General features: G+C 55.6%; 1 protein-coding gene across 1 annotated transcript; it reads right to left on the bottom strand.

The window, feature by feature from the left end:
- On the bottom strand, positions 1-23287 carry P4HA2 (prolyl 4-hydroxylase subunit alpha 2; the record flags this gene model as incomplete). The annotated part of the gene is made up of 14 exons (XM_080698298.1): positions 1-71; positions 1276-1372; positions 1736-1804; positions 3770-3835; positions 4571-4624; positions 9533-9632; positions 9815-9885; positions 13349-13525; positions 14248-14441; positions 15454-15693; positions 19489-19626; positions 22043-22194; positions 22527-22623; positions 23206-23287. The coding sequence occupies 14 exons, from the start codon at positions 23285-23287 to the stop codon at positions 1-3; spliced, it is 1608 nt and encodes a 535-aa protein (XP_080554424.1).
- Positions 23288-26973: the final 3686 nt, after the last annotated feature.

The raw sequence follows: 26973 nt of genomic DNA, 5'->3' as shown, positions 1-26973 counted from the left end.
TCAGTCGACCTCCGTTGGCCCACAAGGCCTCAAGAACTCCTGTCCTCGTTCGTGGAACCACTTATTGGAGACTGCGAAGGGAAAGCAAGCGTGTTACAACCCCATCGGCGGTTCAGTCGGCAGAGTTAACGGCTCCTCCGAGGGGAGCCCTGCAGCAGGCTCGGCAGTGCCAGGCCTCCGGGTGCTCCTGAGCTGCGAGGCAGGCTCGCGGCCAACAAGCCACAGAGCACACAGCTTGCGAGAGGGACAGAACCAAGCCTATCTGCGCACCTTAGGGAGAGGTCTTCAGGTGCACTATGAAGCTGGGCAGAAGTTATCCTGGGATGAAGATGGACGGACCAGGCGGTCCCCACCCCGAGGGGAGGGGTCAGAGGGCGGAGACAGGAGGAGCGCTCAAGGCCCAAACGCTGGAGGCAGCACGTGCATAACATCCCAGGTACATGTTACATGTGAGCCAGCAAAGAGATCTTTTGTTTTCTGGCACTGGAGATGCTTTCTACCTCTGAGCTACACTCCCTTTACTTTTTATTTATTTATTTTAAACATTGGAAACAGAGCCTCATTAAGTTGCTGAGGCTGGCCTCTAACCTTCGATCTTCCGGTCTCAACCCCCCAAATGCTAGGATTACAAGTATGGGCCACCACGCTCGGCTTTACATTTCCTTTCTTGTACAAGCTTTTCCCCTTCAAATTAGCAACTACCTCATTTCCATTTGCTTAATTTTCCGTGAACCTATCACTATTTATCCCCCAAACCCCAAGGGTTATAAACTGGTCTGGTCCCCTCCTCTCACATCCCGGCTCAAGCTTCCTGAGGCTCGCCACAGCTGCTTCCAGAATAAGGCTCTGCTTCAGCCCTGCAGTCCTGGGCCCAGCCTCCAGCCTCGTCTCTTGGGGCCCGAGCTCCCTTTCCTCAAGTGACAAGTCAGCCAGCCCACACCGGTGATGTGGCTGTAACCCGGCCTCCTTCCGTGTGGGTCTTCCCTGCCTGGCCACCTGCCCCTTCCTAGCTTGCAGCTCGCTCTGTTGCCAGAGCCCTCCTCGGCAGAGCCGCCCTGGACTGCGTGCTTGTGCAGCGAAGGGCTTCCTCGCCTCCGTGGGCACCTCGGAGTGTTCCCAGCCAGCCGTCTGGTACTTGACCAGCAGAGTAGACTGGTCCTGCCGGTCAGCAGAAGCAGCCTCAGGGAGACAGGCGAGGCTGTGTGCAAACTTGACAGCAGCTGTCTCTGGGCATCGTCACAGCCCAGCTGCGGACACCATGGCACAACCACTCACCCCACTTGCAGCCCACAAGCACGGGACAGGCCGCGTGTCTCGTTCGATAGTCGCCTTCCCCGCTCCGTAAAAGATTGTACCAGAATACAGCTGTGCCCTGGGAAAGAGATGGCTCGTCAGGACACACCCTTTAGATTGGCTCAGGGACCTGACATCAAACACCACGGAACCCTGCCCAGCAGAAACACCTCACTTTTGTGTAGAGGGGGACAGGGCACAGAGAACTTCCCAGAAAGCACCTCTCTTCAAGGAGGGGCGGAAGCTTAGAAACCCACCTGCCCCTGAAGGGATTTCCCCTGCCTGTGCCTTCTCCCCAGGCAGAAGCAGGCCCTGAGTCCAGAGTGCAGGGAGAAGGCTAAGGCCCAGCACAGCGGCAGCCGAGTAAGCCAGCGCAGAGACTGGGGAACACGACAGGGTCTGAACCCTGCTTCACCCTCAGACCCACGAAAATCGAACTTACCTTCTTAGGCCAAATCGCAGCCCCCAGGTCAGGGAAGACAGTGGCACCGCCGGCTTCCACATCACTCATCTGGGGATACAAGCACAGAGTTGTCCCCTCCGGAGCCACAGAGGCCCTGTGGAGGCGTGCACACAGCCCGCGAGTGGTCCAGCTGGGAGGCATGCTCACGGCCAGCCCTGCGGCCCACGGCTGGTTCTGCGCCTACTGAATCCACAGGCTCCGCAGTGCCTCGGGCACGGGTGGTCAAGCGCGAGGCCTGTGGGGGACCCACGTCTCGACCATCCTCGGGTGGGAGCAGCTGAGTCTCTACTCAGAAAATGTCTGTCCTGACCCCACTCCTTGAGTCCACACCTCTCCTGGCCCAGCCTAAGCCCCTGTTCCCACAGCTTCCAGTACCGGGCGCTCCCCTCTCCACGGCTCACTCCCTGGCTCTAGCTTGCTCTCTAGTGAAAGCCTCACCTTCCCAGAACAGCGCCTCTGCCTGGGCAGGCGGGACAGCGTGTCTAGAAGCTGCTTCCTCCCACCATCTACAGCAGCAGGCTGCCTTCCCCCAGGGGCTTCGTCCTGCTGAAGCCTGCCCTTTCTCCTCTGGCTGGCTGGCTGCAAGTTGTTTTATGGTTTTGTTTGTTTGTTTGATTGATTGATTTTTGGTACTAGGGATGGGACCCAGGGGCATTCTACACCCCCAGCTCTATTTTTTCTATTTTATTTGGAAACAGGGTCTAAGTTGCTGAGAGGCTCACTAAGCTGCTGAGGCTTCAAACCTGTGATCCTCCTGTCTCAGCCTCCCAAGTGCTGGGATTACGAGTGTGTACCACCACGCCTGGCTTGACTGCAAGTTTTTTACCTACACTGTAATAAAAACTTGCACTAGAACATGTTTCCACAGGATACATACCAGACTGACCGAGGAACACACAGCAGATACGTGGCAAATGGGTAAGATGCAAACTCTCGCCAGCCTTCCACGGCCCTGGGGCTCAAACCCGGGACCCGAGGCCCAGCTCACTAGCCTCTCTCTAGACACGTAGCGGTCATCCCAGCATCTCAGGCCCCTCTTCCCGGCCTACCTCCTCTCTTCTCTACCAGAGCCGTGTTCCACCAGCTAATGTCCACTTGGCCTCGAAGTCAGTCCGCATATTACCTCTCAAGAGAGGCCTTCTCTGAACCTCAAGCCTGGCTGCCAGGGCTTGTTTCCTTGGTAACCAAGTACCCACCTCTCCCACATTTAAAGTTAAGATTCCCATGTTAGACCTCAAGTGCCACGAAAGATACCAGGTGTGCCTGCTCACCAGCCTGCCCCTCGCAGTTCTGGGCCTGCATTAGCCACACCATTAAAGGGAAAACGACTTGTCCCTTAAGCAGGTGCTGTGCCCCGAGGCTAGGCTCTCGCAGTGAGGGGAGGGGAAGCTATTCCTCAGTGAAAGGCAAATCCAGCGGCCTGTGGGTGGAGCAAGGAAGCCAACCATGGAGCCCAGCTCTCATCCAAGAGGACGTCAGCCCACTTCCTCACTGCTGCCCAGGAGGGATCCGGCAGGGCACTCACCCCGAGAGTCCAGGGTAGCCCGGGCCCACCACAGAGGCAGAAGGCGCTACTGCATGGTGCAGCCAGGGACCAGCTAAGGAGAGCCAGCCAGCCACAATCAGCTGCTCTAGGATTCCATCGTATGAGGTTGTGCGACCCGAAAAATGAAAATCACAGAGAAAAAAGGCCGGTGGTGGGTGGCAAGGACTGGAGCAGGGGCCTCCGGGACTCCTGCTTACCAGGGGCAGGGTCAGCCTCACGAGCTGGGGAGAGCGAGTGTGCGTACACGGCACCGTGGATGTATTGAATACCGCTGGACTAACGCTGACCGCCTGCATTCCACGTGAGGGGTATTTCACCATAATAAAAAGTAGGGGGGGGCAGGAATACGTCCTGGCAGGGAGTGGAGGGCCACGCAGAGAACAAAGGCCTCACCCTGATGGGGCGGGGTGGAGGAGCGTCCTCTGGCCCCGCGGCCAGGGCCCGCACGCTGGGCGCGTCACACTCACGTAGTTTAAGAACGTGGCCACACGGTTCCCGGTTCCTAAATGCTTGAAAACATCTTGCTCGTTGCTCTATAAATTAAGTGAGAGTGGACAAGTGGGCCTGGACCCGATACTTACGTAGTTAAGAAACGTCGCTAACCTATTTCCCTCCGTTTTGAGGCCGCTGTCAAAGGGTCGCTGCAACAGACAATAACTTTCACCCAAATTTGCAACCAGCTTACCCACCACCCGAGGGACTGGGGCCAAGACGACAGGGACAGAAGTGTTTTGTGCTCCATAAAAGAGGTAATAAAAGTGTAATAAAAGGTGATGAGTGTGTTCCTTCCTATGAAGTGAACTGTGGCCAGGGCGAGGAGTCATTTTTCACACACCGCTAGTTAGGACATTTGCTTATTTACTTTTTTGTGTATGTGTTACCAAGGATTGAACCCAGAAGGGTTCTACCTCTGAGCTATACCCAGCCCTTTTTATTTTTTATTCTGAAACAGGGTCTTGCTAAGTTACCAAGCACGGGCCTCAAACTTGCGATCCCCCTATCTCAGCCTCCCAAGTACTGGGATTATAGTTGTGTGCCACCTTGCCCAGCTGGGTCCTTTGCAAAGGGCGACAGTGTGAGGGCAGGAGGAACACTCCTCACACCCACGGGGCGGCCAGGCTCCGCAGGCCTGCGGCTCCAGCCTCGCCAGCGTGGAGCTTCCCGTGGGAAGTGGGGTGAGGGCGGCGGTGGGATGCTGCGGCGGGCGGAAGGCTTCCCGGAGCCAGCCTTCCCAGCCAGCGGGAGCGGACCCTGAGCCCCGGTCTTACCCTGGAGAAGTCGAAGTGCGGCTCGTACTGTCCTCCCATTCCGTAATTTGCAACCTGGTGAGACATAATCGCATTGCCCTTCGTGAGAAGCACGAACCTTCGCAGCAGTCCATCGCCCCGGGCCTGAGACGACGCAGGCCTCTGTGAGGCGGGGACAGCGCGTCCTCCCAGCACAGGCACGGCCAGGACACGGGGCACTCCCCGCAAAGAACAAGAGGGTGCCGCGGACGCCGCGCGGAGAAGCTCGGCCTGCAGAGGAGGGAGCCTTCTTGGCAGGCCCTGGCCTGGGCCTGGTGTTTGGGGAAACACTAGGGAGGTGAGCCAGACGCCAGCCAACAGCAAACTCAAGACAGAGTCTCTGGTTTGGGGTTTTTTATTGATTTTCTTGTGTCTTGTTTTTGGTACTAAAGAGTAAAGTCCGGGGTGTTCTACTTCTGAGCTATATCCCCAGGTCTATTTTTAATTTTTTCTTTTGAAACAGCGTCTCTTTAAGTAGCTGAGGCTGGCCTCAAATTTCTGATCCTCCTGCCTCAGACTCCCAAGTACTGGGATTATAGGCGTGTGCGGCTCTGCAGCGTGCTTCCTCACACCTAGAGGAGGCGTGGGTGTGCCAGGGTCTCCATGCACTGCTTGTCTGCAGAACTTATTTAAAACAAAGAACACTAAGGTGAGCTGGACTGAAAAATGTTCACAAGATTTATTTTTACTGTGTGTGTGGGAGGACTCGGGATTGAACCCAAGGATGTTCTACCTCCAAGCTACACCCCTGGCCCTTTTTATGTTTTATTTTGAAACAAGATCTCACTAAGTTGCTGAGGCTGGCCTTGGACCTGGATCCTTGTGTCTTAGCCTCTTAAGTACTGGGATTATAGACGTGCACCACCCTGACTTCACAAGACTGCAAGTTAGTCGGTGTATTCTTGAGACTCTGGTGGGCTTCATACACATTTTATGATTACTAACATAGCTACCAAGATGGAAAAGAAAAGTTTGTGGGAAGCATCAGGCAGAAATTCAGAAAATCCAAATGATCTTCAGTCAATATTCTTTTTTCTTTTTTTTGCGGGTCTGGGGATGGAACCCAGGGGCATTCGACCTCTGAGCCACACCCCCTGCCCTATTTTTTTTTTAATTCTTTATTTTGAAACCGGGTCTCCCTGAGTTGCAGAGGGCCTCACTAAGTAGCTGAGGCTGTCCGCGAACCGCGATCCTCCGGTCTCAGCCTCCCACAGACAAGCGTGCCCACCGCGCCCGGCTCCAGTCAATATTCTAATGAGAGTACCACTGGTCAGACTCAGATGCCTATCCTAACTGTAACGGATGCTCTATTTTTTGTACTAGGAACTGAACCCAGGAGTGTTTTAACCTCTGAAACATACATACTCCCAGCCCTATTTTATTTTGAAATGGAGTCTAAGTTGCTGAGGGTCTCATTAAGTTGCTGAGGCCGGCCTTGAACTGGCAATCCTCCTGTCTCATCCTCCCAAGCACTGAGATTAAAAGCATGTGCCACCGACTTCCAGGAAGATGGCGACTGAGAAAAGTGGGGCTTAAGAGCCCCGCTAACATCCAATCTCCATTACCACAAAATCAGCGCCTTTCATAGCCAGAAAACACCATCACCAGAGAAACAAAAAAATCACCAGGCTCCAGAGAGGAGGGGGACTCAGAATGGAGCTCAGAGCCACAGAGGAGATACGCCGGCCTCACGCCTGAGGACGCAGCAGCAGCGCCTTACTGCCGGCGGCAGCAGCGATTTCACCAGACGGCTACGGCTACAGACCAACGCACTCAACAGCCCACCAGGCTCCAGAGAGAAGCGGCAGACAGCGAGCCGAGGGACTCAGAGCGGAGCTCAAAACCAGAGAAGAAATACGCCAGCCTCACGGCCGAAGGTGTGACAGTGACACCATATTGCCACCAACGGCAGCAGCAGCGAATTCACCGAGTCCACTACAGTTCCATCTGCGCACTCAACAAGAGTGAGTCAAATTGCGGGCCCCAGAGGAGAAATCCCAGTACTGACTCCCAGGGACTTGACCCAGTGGGGGAGTGGTGGTGGCAGAGATATCACACCATAGGAGAACACGCAACCTGGCACACCCCATGGTCTAAAGTAGCCTCTATTGACTCCCTGGGTCTGAGACTCTGCGATACAACCCAGTAAAGGAGTAGTGGGGACTGAGATACCACAGACTTGAGATCCAGAGCACCTTAAGTGAAGTCGTAGTGACCCAAGGGAAGAACCCTGAGAAGGCACAAACTTCCGAAATCATGGGAAAGAGGAATAACAATGGAGCAATGAATGCCCACAACCCCACAACATCAGAACCCGATAAAACAGAAATTCAGAGATTTCTAGAAGATCAAATCAGGACAATAACTGTAGAAATAATAGAGGTGTTTTGAAAAGAATTCAGAGAGAGCCAAAAAGAGATAAAGGATGCAATTAATAAAGTAAAGGCCTCAATTCAAAGTACAAACAACCGATTAGACCACATAGAGACTAGAATCTCGCTCTTAGAAGATGAGCAATCCAAAAATGAACGCATAGTTTCTAATCTAGAAAAAAATATCTGACAGCAGGAATCTGACATTGAAGAAATATGGGCACATTTTAAGAGAGCTAATCTAACAATAATTGGAATAGAGGAGGGAAAAGGAGGTGAAACCAAAAAGATCAACAATCTCTTCAAGGAAGTAATAGCAGAAAATTTTCCAAACATAGAGCAAGAGGTTGATACACGGGTCCAGGAAACTTATAGAACTCCCTTTAGACAGGATCGGAGAAGAGAATCCCCACGCCACATAATTGTCAAAATGACCAATGTGGAAGCCAAGCAGAGAATCTTAAAGGCAACAAAAGCAAAGGGCCAAGTGACATTCAGAGGCAAACCAATTAGAATCACTCCAGACTTCCCAAACCAAGTCATGAGAGCCAGAAGGGCTTGGAGTAACATATTCCAAACTCTGAAAGAAAACAACTTCCAGCCAAACATTTCCTACCCAGCAAAACTTTCTATCAAATTAGATGGGGAAATAAGAAGCTTCCACGACAAACAGAAACTGAAGGAATTTATGTCTTCAAAACCAGCGCTAGAGAAAATACTCAAATAGATTAACTACAAAGAAGAAATAGGTAACACACATCAGAACTAGAGAAACATGACTTTCCATCCAACAGACAACTAAGATTGGTTATCTGTGGAGATTCATTATTTATGTTAGTCTTTTACCTATCTCTAAATTGTATTGTTTGCTTTTATTGTTGCTAATTTTTAGGATTTCTAGTTGGAATATTAATATACCTTCAGATATAGCATTTGGAAATATTTTATCCCATTCTATCAGTAACTTTTAACTCTGTTTACATTGTCTTTGGATATACAATATTTTTTTATTTTTTAGGGAGTTTGTATACTCTTCTGTTGCCTGTGCCATTGAAATCATATCCAAGAAATCACTGCCAATTTCAATGTTATGAGGTTTTATGACCCAGATTTTCTTCTAAAAGTTTATAGTATTAAGATTTATATTTAGGTCTTTTATCTATTTTGAGTTAATATTTGTATATGAGATTAGGTAAGGGTCCAATTTTATTCTTTTTCATGTAATTATTATTTTTCAACAATATTTAGTTAAAAGATTATTATTTCCTCCACCAAATGTTTGTGGAAACCTTGTCAAAAATAACTTGACAATATATGGAAGAATTTAGCTCTAGGCTTTTATTTAACTCCAATGGTTTATATATCTGCCTTTAGAACAGTACTACACTGTTTCAATTATTGTAGCTTTATATGGTTTGAAATCAGAAAATATACATCTTCTAGCTTTGTTCTTTTTCGAGATCATTTTGGGTATCTAGAGTCCATATTCCATATTAGGATAGATTTTTTTCTGAAAAATAAATATATAAATATATGATAGTTTCACCTTAAAAAAAAAGAAAAAATTATTCTCTGGTAAGAAAGAAAGCAAAAAGAAATATTGAAATGTTATCTTTAAGTTATCAAAAGCTTAATATCAGACAAATGAAACTGTTATGTGAGATTATCATTTTTAATTTTGGATAAATTGCTATAATACTACATGTTAACCACTAAGCCAAGCATGGGAAGGAGGGATGGGGAGGGAATGGGGTGGGGATCGGGTGGGGGCTAACTGGGCTATGTGTGCATGTATGTGTACAAAAGTTTGTATCTCACTATGATGTAAGAATACAGTGCACCAATAAAAAAATTAAAAAAAAAAAAGCATGTGCCACCGCACTCAGCTGCAAGATGCCATCTTTAAATAGACAGAAACCGGCCAAACGGAGATCTGGGCGGCTCTGGGAAAATGCTAGTGCAGCATCTCTGGTGGCGTCTCAGGCCATGGATTCTGTGGACCCAGAAGCTCTGATGTTCCGGAGGGGGCGGAGCCAGTGCTGGTTTGAACTCAGCGCTCAGACACGCTGTGAAGGAGCTCCACCCAACCTCTCAGCACGGTGCCCCTGTCACCTCAAAACAAAGGCAGAGACCAGGGCCTCCACAGAGGTACATGAACAAGAGATCAGTGTAGACGTCCTGCTCCTGTTAACACATGCAATATGCTTTAATGTATTTCTAAACGCATTTCACTAGGATGCAGAATCATTACCTCTAAAGATCATCCTAGCTCTGAGAGGTGACCCTGGAACAATGAAGTATTTCAGCGTCTGCTGCCAAGAAAGCAAGCGAGCCTGCCATGCCCACCGGGGACCCCTGGTCCTGGCATGGACTTGCACACACAGTCCACGCTCGACTGGTATTTGTCAAGCACTGACTGCCAGAGGCAGCGGGCAGGACTAATCCTGGGTCCCCAGCATGTGCTTGCCCCTTAGTCACGCCATGAGCAGTTCTAGCGCTTGCGGGAAGCCGTCCTAGACACAGCTGAGGACGGGCGGCGCCGCCCAGCCCCGCGGCCCGGGAGCAGCCGTACCTGCAGTAACTCCGCAGTCTTCACTGTCAGCCCCGTGATGTGCTGCATCCGGCGATTCACCTGGGCCACCACGGGATCATCGTCCTCCTCCAGCCAGGAGCTGGCCGAAAGAAGGGCAGAGGTGAGAAAAATCAGGAGGGCAGGCTTAGATGGGGCGAAGGCCAGCGCCAAGCGCGGTACAGGGCAGTGCTGGAAGAGGAGGGCGGCGCCGGCGGCAGGACAAGCCACGTGCCGCCTTGGGAGGGGCTGGAAAGCCACCCCGCCACCGCCATCTTTGCTTACCTTTTGGAAACCCTGTAGCTGGCAACGGTGAGGACGCCCGTCTTGGGGTCACGAACAGTGGCTCTTGCAAGCTGGAAGTCAGGAAGACAGGGCAGACTCAGCCTTTCTGGCCTTGTGTGTTTCCCCAGAAGGCACTGGGGCCAGATCTGGCCCGGTATCAGTGGGAGAAACGGCTTTGCAGACCGTGGCTCCAGCCAAGGCCCCGGGATCCCGGGCCAGAGCAGGAGTCCGCGGCCTCCACGTGCCCTCTCTACCACCAGACCGGCCACTCCCTGCTTGGTCTTGGTCCCCATAAGGTTGTGTCTGTAGATCCGGCTTTGTCTGTCTATGCATCTGCCTGGAGAGCCCCCTCCTCGCCAGACGCGTGCACGGCTCCTGCCTGAGCACAGACTCGGCTTAGCCGCTCTCACCACAGTCACCGCGCCAGCCCCCAGCCTCAACCGCGCCAGACCCCAGCCTCAACCGTGCACCTTTCCTGACTCGGTCAAGCTCCACCACGCTTTGGAAGCTCAGTGGCCTCCTTTGCCAAGACACCCGTCTCACCGCTCTCCCGCGGCACTGCCTCACACCAGGCTCCCGCGCTGCCAAAGGGAAGAGCCAGCCCAGCCCTCGCTCCTAGGGAGCCTCTTCCAGGCAACAAAAGCAGGAAAGGATTCCCCAAGTTGAAGTAAGGGAACCAGGACCTGGGAGCCTCCTGCCCCCACGCACGCGTGCGCCGACACGCATAGCCCTGCAGTCTCCATACGGAGGCATAACGACACTCCCAGGAGGGGCCTCCTGCCCAGAGCCGGACTGTCCTAATGCCTCAGGTGGGCGGGCTGTAGTCCTAGACACAACCACGGCGCTTCCCCCCGAGTTGATATTTGATAGGTCCTGCTCTTGCCTGGCACTGTGCTGAGTGCCTGAGACAGGGACCCAGTGGGGAGAGCAGACCAGCCGGGCAATCGCGGTGTCCTCTGGCTGAAGCCTGGAGGGTAAGCCAGCCAGCCCGGTGGGGCCCAGGAATGGACCACACAGAGGCCCGGGTGTGAACGGGGGTAGATCAGAGGTTCTAGAGTAGTAACTGAAGAGGCTGAAGAGACAGCAGGTGCCTGGGGCTGCCGATCTCACAGGACAGACTCTGCAGGGGCGCCCTGTGTAAGGAAGGCCACTGTGCCCGCCCGACGGAGCTCTCACTGAGGAGAGCCCAGCCAGGAAGGAGCCGCCAGTGAGGGGCCACTGCAGAGGTCAGGGGTGAAGAAGGGACGAGGAGGGAGGACGCCAGGAGTTCAGTCCCACTGGACACTGTTCTGCTGGAACATGTTCCAACAGGGCGGCCGGCATGCTGAGGACCAACGGCGTCTGCACTCCTGTCTGTGTGTCCTTCTGGAACCCCGCTGACAACAACTGCTGCCACGACTAGCACCCATGCAAACACCTGCACCTCCGCGCTGGTCTGGCGCCCACGGAAAAGGCCCTGGGCAGCTGTGCTCTGGCCCCGGGGGACAGACGGGTATTTTGAAAGCAGGCCGGGGATCCGCAGGCGCCAAGCATGCCCCGCAGGCCAAGTTAAGCTCATGGCTCCACTTCAAAGCCAGAGAGCATCTGTTCCCGTCGCCTCCGGAAAGGAGAGGTCGAGCTTTTGGCTCTTCACAGGGCTCCTGTTCAAAGCCAAGTTTTCCCAGTGCTCCCTTCCCCGCTCCGGCCACACATGTGTGTGCACAGAACAGAAATGTTCTCAGTGTCTGGGACTGAGGGTCAGGTGAGGAGTCTCTCAGGCGAGTCTGATGGGACATGCTCCCCCCTTGCCTGGAAACCAAAAAAGTCTTTTTTTCCCCTAGAGGACTACGGGGCTGGCCCAGGGGTACAGCGAGGGGTCCTGGTTGCCATTTTCCACACACACTGGCTAGACCCCCTTAGCCACATCAGTGACAGCGGCGACCTAACCCCTGGGTGTCCTGGGACCTCAAGCCCCGCCTGTTCCCCGATGAGGCCCAGGGGCCAGGAAAGAACCAATCCCAGGTCTCCCTGTGAGCGCCACACCTCCTGGCCAGCCCCTGGGCCACCAGAGTTCTGCTAGGAGGGAAGCCTTGGAGAATCCAGCTAAATCCTCCCAGTCACTAGGGATGGGAGGGAGGTGGGAAATGGCAGCAAACATTCTCCCTGGAGGGTGGCAAACGGGAGCCGATCTTTTATGAACAAGAAATAGAAGGATGCTTTTAGAACATGACCTCCACCCACAGGCCCAGCAGCAAAAGACCCAAGGGCTTTCCGAGAAACTCCAAAACAAAGACGCTCTCAAAATCCTGGGCTGCTCGGTCAGTAACAAAACAAAGACACTACAAACATTACGAAGAAGTAAACAGCACTTCCTCATTTGCAGAAGATAATACCATCCAGACAGCCCAAGAGAATCAGCTAAAACCTCCAGGGAGGACTGAGTCCAGCACTACCGGGAGCCGCAGGTCGGCCTCCTCAGGGTGAGAGGGAGACGCGGCACAGTCCACTTCACGGGCACCATGTGAGCACTTGGGATGAGTCCTGTCGCACACACGAACTCAGTAAAGACCAGCTGTTTCTGTGAGATGCACTTTCATCATTCATTCATTTGTGGTCCTGGGGCGTGAGCCCAGGGGCATTCTGCCTCCGAGATACACCTCCAGTCCTTTTTGTTTTTTACTTTGAAACAGGCTGCTAAGTCGCAGCGGCTGGTCTTGAACCTGTGACCCTCCTGCCTCAGCCTCCCAAGACCTGGCATCACAGGCAGGCACCACCACACCGGACTCAGGTATATTTTTTATCAATAGTTTAGCATGTAATAGGAAACCAATACAAGACTCTAACCAGTTAAAATATGATCAAGTAGAAAAATTGCAACAGCAGCAAACCTCTTAGGAAAAACTTAATGAAAATGTGTAAGACTTCTACGAAGGAAAACTATAAAGATGAAGAAACGGAGGCCCAGCGCGCCCCAGCGTGCCCCGGCGGGGTAACCCATCCGCATGGGTGGGCATTCTCAGGGTAGATAGCTTCACTTGCGGTCCTAATCGGAAGCCACAGGACCAGCCTCCCACGACCCTGTGGTGCGCTTCCTTAAAAACGCAGCCATGCATCAGTCCCCAGCCGGGTGGAACGATACTCCTTCCTCGGGGTGGACCTGCCCTGCCGCCAGCGTGGCCTTCTGCCATGGCACTTGGCCGGCCACATTGGTCCCCTCATTTTCTTCTCCCACTAGAACATGAACCCACAGGATCAGGCTGGGTCTGCAGCACTGCGGGGGCCCTGCAGTGGACTCACGCTAGATATTGAGAAAGACCGACAGACAAGCAGACAAACCACCAGAGAGGAGAGGAGCCGCCCCAGTGCCCCAGGAGCCACCCCAGTGCCCCAAGGAGCCACCTCAGTGCCCCGAGAAGCCGCCCCAGTGCCCCAGAAGCCGCCCCAGTGCCCCGAGAAGCCGCCCCAGTGCCCCAGAAGCCACCCCTGTGCCCCGAGGAGCCGCCCCCGTGCCCCGAGGAGCCGCCCCCGTGCCCCGAGGAGAGCAGAGCCACCTACTTTGGGTTTCGCGATCTCTTTGATCCTCTCGATTTCCTCATCAGACATGACGTCATAGTACCTGACGATGCGAGGACTGTCCCACTCGTCCTCCTCTTTGAAGGGCGCGATGCGCAGCTGCGGCACGCTGTTGCCATGGTGATACCTGCAGAAAAGCCTCTTCTGCCTCTGGGGTGTCTGGGGAACACAGGGCAACAGACCCTGAGCACAGACCCTCCGCCTGTCAGTCTGCCTCACACCCCACGGCAGCAGCTGCTCCCTCACGCCTGCCACGGAAGAAAACTACAGTCCCCAGCCTGCCCGGCACCGTGACGCCCTGTGAGCGCCTCTCTCAAGGTCACCTTGTGTCCCCAAGTCCCTGACAGAGGGTAATTCCTGACACCACTCACAGAGACCCCAGTAGGGCTTCAGGGAGAGGGGAGAAGGCATACCAGGGGAAGGGCCGGGGAGCTGAGTGGACCGACCTGGGGAGGCAAGAGCCTGCCTCACGCCTGAGCCTCTAGGAGGGAGCACTGCAAACCCAGGGCTCCCAAGGCCAGAGGTACCGATGCCACGCTCCAGCAGGTCGGTGTCTGGCCACAGGGACTCTCTCTCCGCCTACCACGCGGCTCCCTTGTGACCTGAGCCTCATGCACACCCAGGTTTTCCTCACCATCACGAGTCAAGCTAAGGCCAGGCAAAGTGGCGTGAGGAAGGGAACGCCCTAGGAACTTGGAGAAAAGAAATTCTACCTGGGACATCGGGGGACACATTCTCCTGTCCCACACCTCTGAACGCTCACCCCTCGGCCTCAGCAGATGCTACCAAGGCCTGGGGAGATACTGAGAAAAGCAACCACAAACAGGAGTCCCCCCAACCCCCTGCCCAGAGCCAGCGCCCAGGTCCCACCCACATCTCACCAGCTTGACGCCCTCCCCGCGACACAGGCTCTCGTACACGTCCCTCTCGGGCAGGTAGTCCGCAGGCCTCTCGTAGAGGCCTTCCTGGGTTGCTAGCGCGGCGGCTGTCTGATTTGATGACGGGTTTTCTCTTTCTTCCTCCAATAGCCGCTCGAAGTACCGCAGATTCCCTCCAGCTCGCTCATGGCTTGGATCTAGAAAAAGCAAAGAAGAAGGAAGAAAAGGAAACCACAAACATCTGTTAGCCACTTAGACCAATCATCCCGTAAGCGGCCTCTCCCGGCGCGGCGTGTTGGGCAGAGCTGAAGAGCCCACGGCCCTCTCCCCATCTTGGCCAGAAAGGAGACAGGAGCATCGCTGAGTCGGGGGCTTAGCCAGCCTGACAGGTCCCAAGCGGCCCAGACCTGCCGCCTCCCGTGCCAGCCATTTGCCAGTGTGCAGCCGTGTGCAGGCTGCAGCCCAGCAGAGGGAAGGGCCGCAGCAGAGGGAAGGGCCGCAGGTCTGCCCTGCGGATGCCACGGCATCCAAAGAGAGCCATGGCGGGATTTCTGCACTGCTCCTTCATAAGGAAACAGGCTCCAAGAATCAAGTGTCACTTGACACTCTCCAAAGTTCCCACACCAGTCTGGCGGGCCACGCGCCTGCCAGTGGGCATCAGACGTAGGGCCCGTGTGGAGCGTGGTGTGAGAAGGTGCTGGCCCGTGAGCCTCCAGGCGGCAGCACTCCCGCATCCTAGTGAGGAGGCGGCAGGCGGGGCTGGAGGGCAGAGGCTTGGGACGCTCCAGTCCTGCCCTGCAAGACACACAGAGCACAGGGCCCTGCCGGCCCGCTGGACCTCGGGCTTCTACCTGAGGCTGCGCTGGGGTCCCTGGTTCTGCAAGAGCCTGAGTACAGCGTGCCTCTCAAGCTGCCCTGACAGCGCAGGTGCTCTCCTGCAGAACGGGGACGTGGATGAACCACGGTGCTGGGGAGCACAGAGGGCCCGGCCAGGTGTACCCCTCGGCAGCCGGCAAGGGCTCCTGCCAGTTTAGAGGCAGGTACGGAGCCAGCCGCTGGTAGGAACGGGCCTGAAATCAAAGCGCTTGTAGTCACTGGCCAGCGGACAGGGCGAGCTGGCTCAGCCCAGGTCAAGTAGCGTGGCCCGCAGAGGCCATCCAGGCCGCTGCCAGCCCCCTGCCACTGCTGCCCTTCCGCACAGCTTCTTACCGAGGGAGAGCAGGCGGCGGGTGAGCTCCACGGCGCGGAGCAGGTCGCCCAGCTGGAAGACGGCGTAGCTGAGGTAATCCAGCACCTGGGCCTTGGCCACGGCCGCCTCCTCCCCAGCGTCCAGCTGCTTCAAGGCCTGCTCCATCCACAGCACGGTGTGGTAGTAGTCCCCTTCGTTGTAGGCGGAGCGGCCCATCCCAAAGCAGTCGTCCACATTCAGCGCGGCCTGATACTTGGTTCCTGCAGCAGGAAAAGCAGTCAGGCTCCCAGGAGCCTCCGGATTATGGAAAAGATTCCCAAATCAAAGAAAAGCCCGGGACAGTTGAAAGAGGGAACTATCCCAGCAGAACCGCTCCATGCCCTTGTCTTCCACACCCCTGAAATGCCACCGATACACAGGCGCGCTGTGCTAGGCTGGGCTTCACTACCAACCTCCCTGCCTCTCTTTCTCCCATGGGGGAAGGGGCCTTGCTATGGGGGAGTCCAGGAAGCCCACCAAGAAGCAGTGTTAAGGAGAGTGTGAAGGTCCCGCAGGCCACACAAAAGATGTCTGGTGGGCAGCTGGCCTTGAGTTTGGAGGCCAGAAAGATTAGCTAAGAAATATGCCAGGCTGCCGGGCATGGTGGTGCACGCTTATAATCCCTGTGCTTGGGAGGCTGAGACAGGAGGATTACAAAGGTTCGAAGCCAGCCTCAGCTACTTAGTGAGGTTCTCAGCAACTCAGTGAGACCCTGTTTCCAAATAAAATATATATTTAAAAAATAGGTCTGGGAGTATAGCCCGGAGGCAGAAAGCCTCTGGGTTCCACCCCCAGTACCACCAAAAAAAAAAAACAAAAAAAAAACAAAAAAAAAAAACGAAAGAAAGAAAGAAATATGACAGACATGGTGGTACATGTTTATAATCCCAGTACTTGGAGGACTGAGGCAGGCGGATTGCAGGGTCAAGGCCAGCGAGAGCCACTTAAGTGAAGCCCTCAGAAACTTAGCAAGACCCTGCTTCAAAATGCATGTATAATGCTGGGTGTGGTGGCGAACACTTGTAATCCCCACCCTTGGGAGGCAGAGACAGGAGGATCGAGCAGGTTTGAAGCCATCTGCGCTGGCTTAAGAGAACCTGTTTCCAAATAAAAATATAAAAATGGGTCTGGGAGTATAGCCTGGAGGTTGAAGGGTTTCCAGGAACCCCAGTACCACTGGAAAAAAAAATGCATGTATAAGCTGGGCGTGGTGGCGCACACTTGTAATCCTAGCATTTGGGATGCTGAGACAGGAAGATCGTGGTTCATGGACAGCCTCAGCTACTACTTAGTGAGGCCCTTTGCAACTCAGTGAGACTCTGTTTCAAAAATAAAATAAAAAATAGGGCTGGGGGTGTAGCTCAGAGGTAGAATGCCCCTGGGTTCCATCCTCAGTACTGCAAAAAAAAATGTATATATATCAGAAACAGAGCACCCTGGGTTCAATCCCCAATGCCACAAAAAATAGAATTCATGTGATAGCAAAAGCCATGCTGAGGATAATAGCTTGTAGGAGGAGTCTGAGGAAATGGTAGAGAGAGTGGCGGAGGCCAGAGCCCCAGAGAGCATCTACCCAGAAAGGAAAGAGGAGGAACACCCAGGGAGAGCGGCCAAGGCTGCAGTACTGCATGTGGCCACTGGGCGGCAGGGGCCTTGGTGAGCAGCACTCCGCAGCCGCACCCATGGGTACCAGAGCTGGGAGAGCTTCAGGCCCGCAGCAGCAGCAGCAGCTAGAAAGAGGCGTAGGGTTTGAGTGGGCTCAAGATGAGAGAGATCATGCGTGTTCCTCCAAGATCCCAGGGAAAGCAGGAAAGCTGTGAGGCTCCCCAGAGAGCACAGGAGTCCTCCCCCAGAACCGCGTCCACGGCCATCTGGGTACGGCTGACTCTCTAGGACGGCCTTGTTTTGGCCCTTTCTGCCTGATGTCCAAGACGGGCCTCGACCCAAAGTGGGGCTCCCACTGCAGGGGGCTGGCTGCTTCAGAGGCCAGCACCCACGGGCCCTTGTGGCTCAGAAACCCACGGTGTGGGCCAGGGGCTGCGGAGAGGTGGCGTGGTGGGCCGAGGGCTCGGGGCTCCTGGAACTCCTTCCCCGTTTCTGCAGATCTCTGACTCTGCAGCCCAGAGGCCCACTGCGACGGGGCAGGTAACAGATGGGCGAGATGGAGTTCTGGAGCTGACACAACCGGGTCTGCGGACTTCACTGTGCGCCCAATTCTGTGACGACGGATGAGTTATCTAGTCTAAGTGCCCGTCTCCTATCTGCAGAGAGATGACAGTACCTAAACCTACCTAGAGATAATACCATCCATTTCAAAGGGCCTCATCCAAGAATTCAGTGAGATATGAAGATGGCTTACTCCGATGCTAATGGCCAGCAGCTATTATCAACATGTCTCACAGAGGCCAAGAATGCCAAGAATGGCTCTCAGGCCAGAGCGGGAATGCCAGATGGAATGTCAGTTCCCTGGAGAGGGACAGTGGGGCAGAGTGTGGACGGGCAGACGGCCAGCGTGGGTACCTTCACCCACGTCAAGATGAAGAAGACGCTGACCAAGGGGGAGCTGAGAGCTGAGAGTGAGGAGGCCCCAGAGATCACGTGCGGGGGTTTGTGCTTATCCCGGAAAGCGAGGCTTGCGATGAGGTATTCAGTGAGCAGCTGTGCGCTTAAGACCATGGGGAGAATCGTCTTTAGCAAGATGGAGGTACAAACCAAGCCAAAGGGTGTTTTAATAACCCAGCCGAGAAGGGGCCGTGGGGCTGTCATGAGCGGACGGGCATATCAGGAACGACAGTCCACAGGCCTCGGGATCCTGGCTGAGCTGCCGATGGAAGGAGGTCACCTGGCTAAGGGGTGAGGGAGGAGGGTACTGACTCAGAAGAGGAGTTCCTGGAGCACCCAGCAGCGACGTGCTCAGGCCTCTGCCTACGCTGGACGCAAGCTCAGCAGATGCGCCTCGGTGGTAACACAAATGTGGGTGTCATCCGCGGGGCAGGACCTCAACTGTGGAGATTGCTGGGTCCCCCGTGAAGATATTTGGGGAGAACATGCGTAGGAATCCAGTCCCCAAGAGCAACTCCCCGCTGCCCCTTGGGCCCTGGAGGACACTCGCGGCCTGTAACTCAGTGTGAGCGGTCAACACCGGGTGGAGCTCCCTCTTCCCACCGCAATCCCACAGCTCCAGGTGAACAGATCTCACAGGGACCTGGGCTGCCTTCTGCGGCCCAAGACCTGCGGGGCAGGAATAAGACGCCCACTCCCCTTCCTGCTGGCTCATCAGACTCCACTGAACCAAGGCCCAAGCCCTTGACTGGCCAGTAACGGGATGTCTGAGGAGGAAGGAAGCCTCCACACCTGCCTCCCTGCTTGTTTGAGACAGCGTCCAAGGATCAGGACCCTGGAGTTCAATGGAGAGAGAATACTGGCAGAATGAGACGAGCAACACGTCACGAGCTGCCCAGACGCTAAAGAACACTGTGCCCAAAGCCCGTCCCTGGCTGCATGGGCCCGGTGGCCACTGGTGACCTGGAAAGGGCAGGGCCAGGGCAGGGCACCGACGCTGACCCTGGGAAGTGCAGGGAGCAAGAGTCACCACGCTGCAGCCTAAGTCACCGCAGAGCGCAGAGGAAGCTGCCCAGCAGCCAAGACGCACAGGACCCGGGCTCCAGGGGCAGTCGAGAGGTCAGTAAGAACGGAGCCTGTGCGGGGCTCAGGAAGGGGCCTGGAGAGGCAGGAAGTGAAGGGACGCAGGACACGGCCAGGGAGCCCAGAGGTCAGCCCTGCCCAAAGGGGATGCAAGCCGGCCGGGCTGCAGATCTGGTGCCCTGGGGCGGAGGCTGAGGGGGCCCCTGGGCAGCAGCTTTGAAGAGAGGACCTTGGCTGACAGAGGGAGGGAGGCAGCTGTCATGAGAAGGGGAGACTGGCACCAAACGGGGGTCCGAGAGAGCACGGTCATTAGCGGCAAAGGAGAACCCCCGAGGGCAGGGTCCACAGCCGGCCTCTGCAGCGGCGAGTACCTGGAAGCTCCCCTCTGGAGATGGTGTCCGGGTCCAGCTTGTATGTGTCCTGAAGTCTCATCAGGGCTTTGGCGGCTCCAGACTCGTCCTCGTCCGTGGGAAAGAACTGCCGCTGCACTGACAGATTGGCGATGAAACCTTCCAGACCAGAGAACACAGGCTGCTGCTGACCCTGGGCAGAACTCCACTGGGCCCAGAGGGCGGCCGCCAGCGGGTGTCGGGCTAGCGGGATCACTGCCCCTTCCCTCGTGGCTTTGAGCAAGCTGGGGTAGAGCTTGCCTAGCATACATGAGGTCCTCGGCTCCAGCCCCAGTACTGAACGGGGTGCAGGGCTGTTTACTCTTCTGCCAGGAAGCCCTCCCAGATTGCTCCAGCCCACGGGACTTCTCGTCTCTCATGCCTCACTGTTCTGCTGCCTGTATTGCTCATTTGAAACTGAACAGGCGCAGCCCACACACTGGTTAACTTTGGGAGTCGAGGAGTTAGCGCATAAGCTCCCATAACCTTGCTTATGGTACCAAGACCACAGTCTGGAGCCTGGGAGAGCCTCTGCCTGCTGACGTGTCCCAGGGAGGTGGATCTGGGACTCTAAGCCCTGGCCACGAAGCAGGAGTACCAGACCCAGGCCTCTGGCTCTGCCCGTGAGCTGGTCCCCGGTCCTTTCCAAGGGGAGCAGCACCCACTGCCACCTACTCAGAGTGAGCCTTTGAGCCAAGCCTGGGGCCCAACAACCAAGAAGCTGCCCCCTTGTCTTCTTTCTGGCCACACGGGGCTCTGAAGAGGTTAGGATGTCGGGAACGGGAGGATGTCCCCTGTTAAAGCCAGTGTGCCCCCCTCATTTCAAGGCAAGAACCCATCCGGAGATGAAAACCACCTACGGTTCTCTGGGCCAGTCCAGTCTCCTCGCAGGTGATTTTAAGATTCTCTGGATGTTGCTGGGGAAGAGTGGGTATAAACAGAAAAGCCGAGGGCAGAGGCCCTGGGTCAGGCGCAGGCAGGACAGCCTGTTCTGAGCTCCAGGCCCCGCTGGGGGAGGATCTGGGAAGGCTGGGCGTGGGCTCTGGAGGTGGTGTGCTCACTGGGCACAGGTCCAGCCCGGCTGAGCTCACCAATCCCTCCCCGAGGCCACCCTGTCCCCAGCCAAGCCCCGCCCAGTCTGGCCACAGGAGCTGAAATGTCTCAGCCAGAGAGCCAGCTAGTCTGAAGTTGTAATCAGACTTCCAGGCAGAGACAAGAGGCAGGGGCAGAGCCCAGGCCCCCCTTCAGGACCCCCCTGCTCCACTTCTGTCCACGGCAAGGGCTAAGGATCAGGAGGCACGACCAAAGAAGCGGCTTTGTGAAAAATTCATACTCATGCTGGGCATGGTGGCGCACGCTTGTAATCTCAGTACTTGGTACCTGTCTCAGTACTTGAGACAGGAGGATGGCAGGTTTGCGGACAGCCTCAGCTACTTAGTGAGGCCCTCTGCAACTTAGTGAGTCCCTGTTTCAAAATAAAGAATGAAATATTGGGCTGGGGGTGTAGCTCAGAGGTAGAATGCCCCTGGGTTCCACCCCCAGTACCGCGTAAAAAAACCCCACAACATCAAAAAACAAACAAACACCCAAAAAAACAAAAACCCACTCTGACCTATAAATACAACTTCTAGGAATGTAACCCTAGAAAAACAATCAGAGGCAGACACCAAGATATGTATAAAAGACTGCTGATAATTTGGACCTAACCAGTGTTACAGTATATCAGTATAACAAATTATGACCCAGCCATTAAAATCACTTGCAGAGAATGATTCACTAGCACACAGAAGCTGGATGTGGCGGCACATGGAATAGAATCCGGGCAGCTTGGGAGGGTGAGGCAGGAGGATCCCTAGCTCGAGGGCAGCCTCCACAACTTGGCAAGACCCTTGCCTAGAGTGTCTGAAGCCCTGGGTTCAATGTCTTCAATACCCAGCCCTGAGAAAATCAGCATATAGAGAAGCCGGAAAATTCAGCAAAGAGTGAGCGCTTATGTTACCAACAGAAACGTTCTGTTTGTGTAAGACGTGGAGAGGAAGGAATTCAGATGAAGCCTATGCTCCTGCTCGCCCTGCCCCCAACACCCAGACTCCTTGGCGATTCCTCCGACCCCCAGAGCAAATGGGTTCTCACCCCTGGCCGTAGGTATGGCTCCTTCTTTATTTTTTAACGTATACTCACATGTAGGAAGATGATCATTTTAACAGTGCTTATCATTAGGCAACTGGATTAAGAATCACAATTTTCTTTGTGGCTGTGTTTGTGTTTGCGAATTCTTCTACAAACATATGTATTACTAAAGCATAATTAGAAAAAAATGTCATGACTTAAACAAAAGGAGGGGGATAAAAGAAAAAGGCATTCGCCAACGAGGACGGCCAAGTGCCGGGACACAGGGAGAGGGCCCGAGGCCTGGCCCGGCGGGGTCCATGTTCATACACTGCACTTGCCCACCAGACCCAAGACCGGCTCGGACAGAGCCCAGGCACAGGCGGACGCGTGTCTGGGCTCGCCGCCTGCCCTCCCCGTCCCTCACCTGCGGCCGCGTCCTGCAGGACGAGGTCCTCAAGGGCAGGCCAGTCCGTGTTCAGCCGCTTCACCAGCTTGTAGGCATTCACGGGGTGGGCCAAGTAGCCCTCAGGATCAGCAGCCGACTTGCTGGTCAGCGCTTCCATCTTGCTGGCCCAGCTGCGGAACCAAAGAAAAAGAAGCTTAACTTGGCCACCCACGCAGGCCTTGAGCTGCGGTAACTGCCCAGGGAGGCCCAGGACCCTTGCTGTGGTAACTCCCATGGGTGCTGGTAGCCCCTAATTGAGATAAGCGCTGGGACAGACAACAGAACAAAAAGGGCTTAAGTAGAAAGGAAAAGAAACCCGTGAGCACCCAGCCCGTGCACCCAGCCCTGGAAGGCTGGCACGGAGCAGCCTCAGGCCAGCCCCGCCACCTCCCGGGGTCCCCTAGACATGTGCGGGGGCGGGAAGAGCGACTGGGGTGAGTCTGAGGTCTCCGGCAGGGCACACCTCTTAATCTTGGAGAGCTTGGCTTCCTCCATAAGGATGTACTCCTTCAGGGACTGTACCAGGTCCTTCTCTGCATAAATCAGGTCAGTCATATGTCCTAGGGGAGAAAGGAAAGGCCCGTGAGAAGTGGGTGCAGGAGTCCAACCCTTCCCTGGAGCCCTGAGAGTAACAGCGCAGCTCTGAGGCCTCTGGGCCAAGGCCGCGTTGGCTTTCTGTGAATCATGGGACCTGGCATTAAAGGGAGTCCAGGCACTCCTGGCCCTGGCCCTGACTTCAGAAAGACAGGGGCAGAGGTGCCAGGGGGGTGTCTGGGTGATCGCATGGGGGCGATTCAGGAAGAAGGCCCGCACCTCGCTCTCCTTCCATTACCCAGCTGGGCCTGTCACCAGGACGCAGACACCCTAGGGACTCATCTTAAGGTCAGAAGGACAGGAGGAGTTGGGGCCTCTCCAGCCCAGGGGTAAGCTGGTCAGAGAGCCCGCACACAGCCTGCACCCCAGGGAGGAGGCCCGGTTTAGCAGGGAAAACTGTTCTCTGTGGGCTCTACGCCCCCCAGAACTGGCCAACACCAGTGCAGGAGGCCATCCCACCCTGGCTGAGAACTGGCCGCGGGCAGTGACATCCTCCAGCATTTGGGCCGAGGGCTGCCCAGGTATCCAATAATCCATTTGCCACTGACCGATGGAAGTGAAGAATTCGGCCTGCGCGCAGCTCAGGACCCCGAACCAGGCCAGCAGCAGCGTGGGCGCGCGGAGTGTCATGGTCGGAGAAGGCGGTGTCTGCAAAGCATTCAGGACACGCAGGAGATCAACGAAAGAGCCACAGAGTGCCTGAATCCTAGACATACAGGGTGGGGACCAGCGACAGGCGCTCAACTCTGCCCCATTCAGAGAAGCCCCGTGCCCCAGGGACAGCATCCTCTAGACCCCTGACAATGACCCGGACAGGAGGAACCGAGTCACAGCAGCGCACAGTCGCCTCTGGTTCTATTCATCCATCGCTCCGAGATTCTAGCTCACCCTTCCCAGTTCACTGGGCGTTTGTTCCTCCCTCCCCTTCCAACATGAGTGCCATGCTAGTTGCAGATGCCGGGGCCACAGCCCCCGCCCGTAAGACATAATAACAAAGAGAGTATGTTCCAGGCGACCCAGCCCAATTAGGTGACGGCAGCCCATCAACCGGAAAAAGAAAAAGCCGGCCCCCGCCACGCCACACTTGCCGCACAGAGGCGTGGGGCAGCGGAACTCCGGGCAGACGCTGTTCTGTTTGTGAGGCTCCTTGGCAGACGCCACCTGCACTGGCCAGTCACCATCCATTCACAAATATTTACTGATGACCCAGCGAGGCCAGGCACTGAGCTAGGCACTTAGGATATAAAAATGAATTCACTCTCCAGAACCAAAAGCTTGGGCTGGGCTGCTGACTGGGGGAGAAGCCAGCGGCCGCCTTCTCATTTGCCTGGAAATAGACACAGCTAGGAGGGAAGCAGACACCACCTGGGGCAAGCTCCCTGGCCGTGGGCCTGGGTACACATGGAAACTTCAGCCCTGGTCTTCTGGCTCAGCCCAGCAGCCTGGAACATGCTGGAGGACCAGCACCCATCGGAGCCAGGCTCTGCCAGGCCTCCCTCTTGTGCCCACCTCCGCCAAGTCTCCCTGGACGCTCAAATGGAAATGTACTAAGAGAAAACAAGACATGCAAAGGAAACACAGGAATTCCAAGTCTGGGCAGACTAATGCAATTCATCCACTGATGCATGCCAGGGTCGTTAGGACACCGTCCCGATCACCGGTCCTCATCTCGCCCTTCCAGAAGAAAGCCCGATCCCTGTGGTGTGGGTTCGGCTCAGAGAAGGCCAGCCACAGCCTCCAGCCCCAAGCAGGCTCCTCCACCAGGAAGAGGAGCTGCAGAGATGACGGCCCGCCCTGCACAGCCTCAGGTGTCGACGGCTGGAGACACACAGGATAACTCTAATGCAAGCAGGACCCCGCTGCAGGGCAGGGGTGCGGAGCTAAGTGTGCGCTCTGGAGTTGGGGCAGAGAGGGAAGCAAGTCTCGGAGAAGGTGAGGAGCCGTGGCCGGCTCCAGCCCGAGCCCAGCACTCCAGGTTCCAGCCTGGACTGGCCCAGGCCTCCTCACGCTGTCTTCTCCACAAGTGCCACCGGTAGGAGGGTGAGTGGCTGTCCTCGTACCCCAGGGGGCAGCAAGGGCGGACAGGGTGGGTGTTGGCACGGCGCGTCCAGGCCCTGGCGGTGCTGCCGGAGGAGGCTGCGCACCTCTGCCAAGCTGGTGAGAGCCAGGAGGAGGGGAGGTCTCCCCATTCTCTTCCCATCACCCTGCTGAGCGCCTCCATGGCTCTCGCCTTCCAATATTTGGGGAAAAGCGGCCAGGTTTCTTCATTACATGGATCCCAGCTGTCTCTTCTCTGGAATGTGCTGTCTGGCTTAGAGCGAGCCCATCCACAAATCCTGGCCTGGAGGCAGAGCCTCAGAGGATCACAAGTGGGTTTTGGGAAATGACTTATCAAAACTCTGCAAAGTTCTGCTCTGGCGGGAGAGGGGCATGACACGCTGCTGGCCAGAGAGCCGGGACCCCAAGTGGCCCACAGTGTCACATCAACCCTCCAGCCCAAGCAGGGGCATCTTGGAGCCCCACCCCATTTCTCCTGATCCTGGGCCCCTGAACTCAAAAGGCTTTGTACAGACGGTCATCTGATTAGGGTCAGTTGGGAGGAGAAGGCATCCGAAAGGGACCGCGCTCCACCGTGTGGGAAATGCCAACTCCATCCCACCTCATACCCAGAGCTTGCCCAGGACAAAGGAGGTAGGAGTGTGTGCACCCGCCCGGCGCCCCAGAGTCCAGTGCCGCCAAAGGTACCAGTTACCCTCAGAAGCCCACGCAGAAGAGGCCTGAGGATGTGCAAGGTCAACCCCGCTTTATGAAAAGCAAACGCGTAACACGCCCCAGCAGAAAGCCGCTGCTGCGCTCCCTCTGAGTTTAGAGTGTCCGTCCCTGCCGGTCAGCACAAGTGACCCTTCATCTGTTGGGTCAAATTAGGAAACTACAAGAGGCCACGGTGCGCCTCCTCCATAGAGTGGACCGCACGGTGCACACCAGGACCAAGGCTGAATGTGTGTCAGCGGAGGTCAAAGCGCGCTGCTGGGAAAGCGGGCCCCAGCGTGCACTGTAACCTCCACTTCTGTAAGCAAAAACTCACGTGTGCACATCCACGCAGGGAGTCGTAACCTAGCTGTGTCCTAGTGTAGTGATTTTATTTTTCTTTCTATGCTGATTTGTTTTCCTAATCTTTCTACAAGGAATTCTACAAGAATCAGAAAATATATTTTAGAATACACTTAAAATGCAAAAGAAACAAAGCAGGCCCTTTTCAAATAACTCCAAAGGAGCCTTGGCCGCCCTCGCGTTTGGACGCTAGGGCTCCCACGGGGAGGCCCTGTAAAGCTGCCAACACCCAGTGACAGTAATTCGCCCACCAGGCGACTGGCACTGTTTCTGAGCACAGAGAAATGCCAATACACACGACCAGAGGCCCTCCGAAGACCGCTCTTTGGAAAGGACATTTACAACCTGGCCAGATGACCATGAAAAGATGTTTCCAGCTGCAAACCAGCGGCGCCCTTAGCTTCTCCCCTTACCTCATCAGCTGACCCTCTGCCAAGCTCCCAGCTGTGACCCAGACGCGGCAGCTTGATTTTAGCGATGCGTTTAACAGCCTAGAGACAGAACATGGGTTTGCTGAGAACCACGCGGTCTTGCTCGGCACTGGGCAAAGCTGCTGCCTGCCCTCTGTGACCAGGCTTCTGGGCCCTGTGCTACCAAAGCACGTGGCTGTCCACACAGGCCCAGAAACTGCCGTCTCTGCCGCCCCAGGGAAGGACGGGGCACCCGACTTCCCACCTGGTGTCCCGCCTCGCACAGCGCCGCTCCCCTGGCCCCCACAGCCATGCTGGCCCCACCTTCTCTGATCTGCTCCATCCCATCTGGCTTCCCTCCCCACTGCTTCAAATAGCCAGCAGCGCTTACTGGAGCCTCTCCTTCACCTTTCCTCACCAGCAGAGTGGAGTCCAAACTCCCCGACCCACAGGCCCCGCACGCCCCGTGACCCGGCCCTGATGTCCTCTCTAGCCCCGGCTCCCACCAAGGCCTTGCATCTTTAACAACTGCTTGATGTGAAAAATATTGTCCTTTGCCAAGAAGCCAATGCAGCCTCGCTCTATGCTTTGCCTAGTCGGCTCCTCCCCGCCCCCTCCCCAAGGGTCTGGAACCCCCTCCCTCACTCCACATTTAAGAAGCAGACGGGAGCGGCAGTGAAGGGGCCCCCACAGCCTGGCAGGAACTGACTCGCCTGTGTGTATCAGATACTGTATAATCAATCCTTATACATTCTCCATGAAAGTGCTGGTTTGCATTTCCCCACCCAGCTCCAT

The sequence above is a fragment of the Muscardinus avellanarius genome, assembly GCF_963383645.1.
Source record: "Muscardinus avellanarius genome assembly, chromosome: 7".
Lineage (NCBI taxonomy): Eukaryota > Metazoa > Chordata > Mammalia > Rodentia > Gliridae > Muscardinus > Muscardinus avellanarius.
Note: the sequence above shows the minus strand (reverse complement) of the source record. Positions and strands in the feature narration are given on the sequence as shown.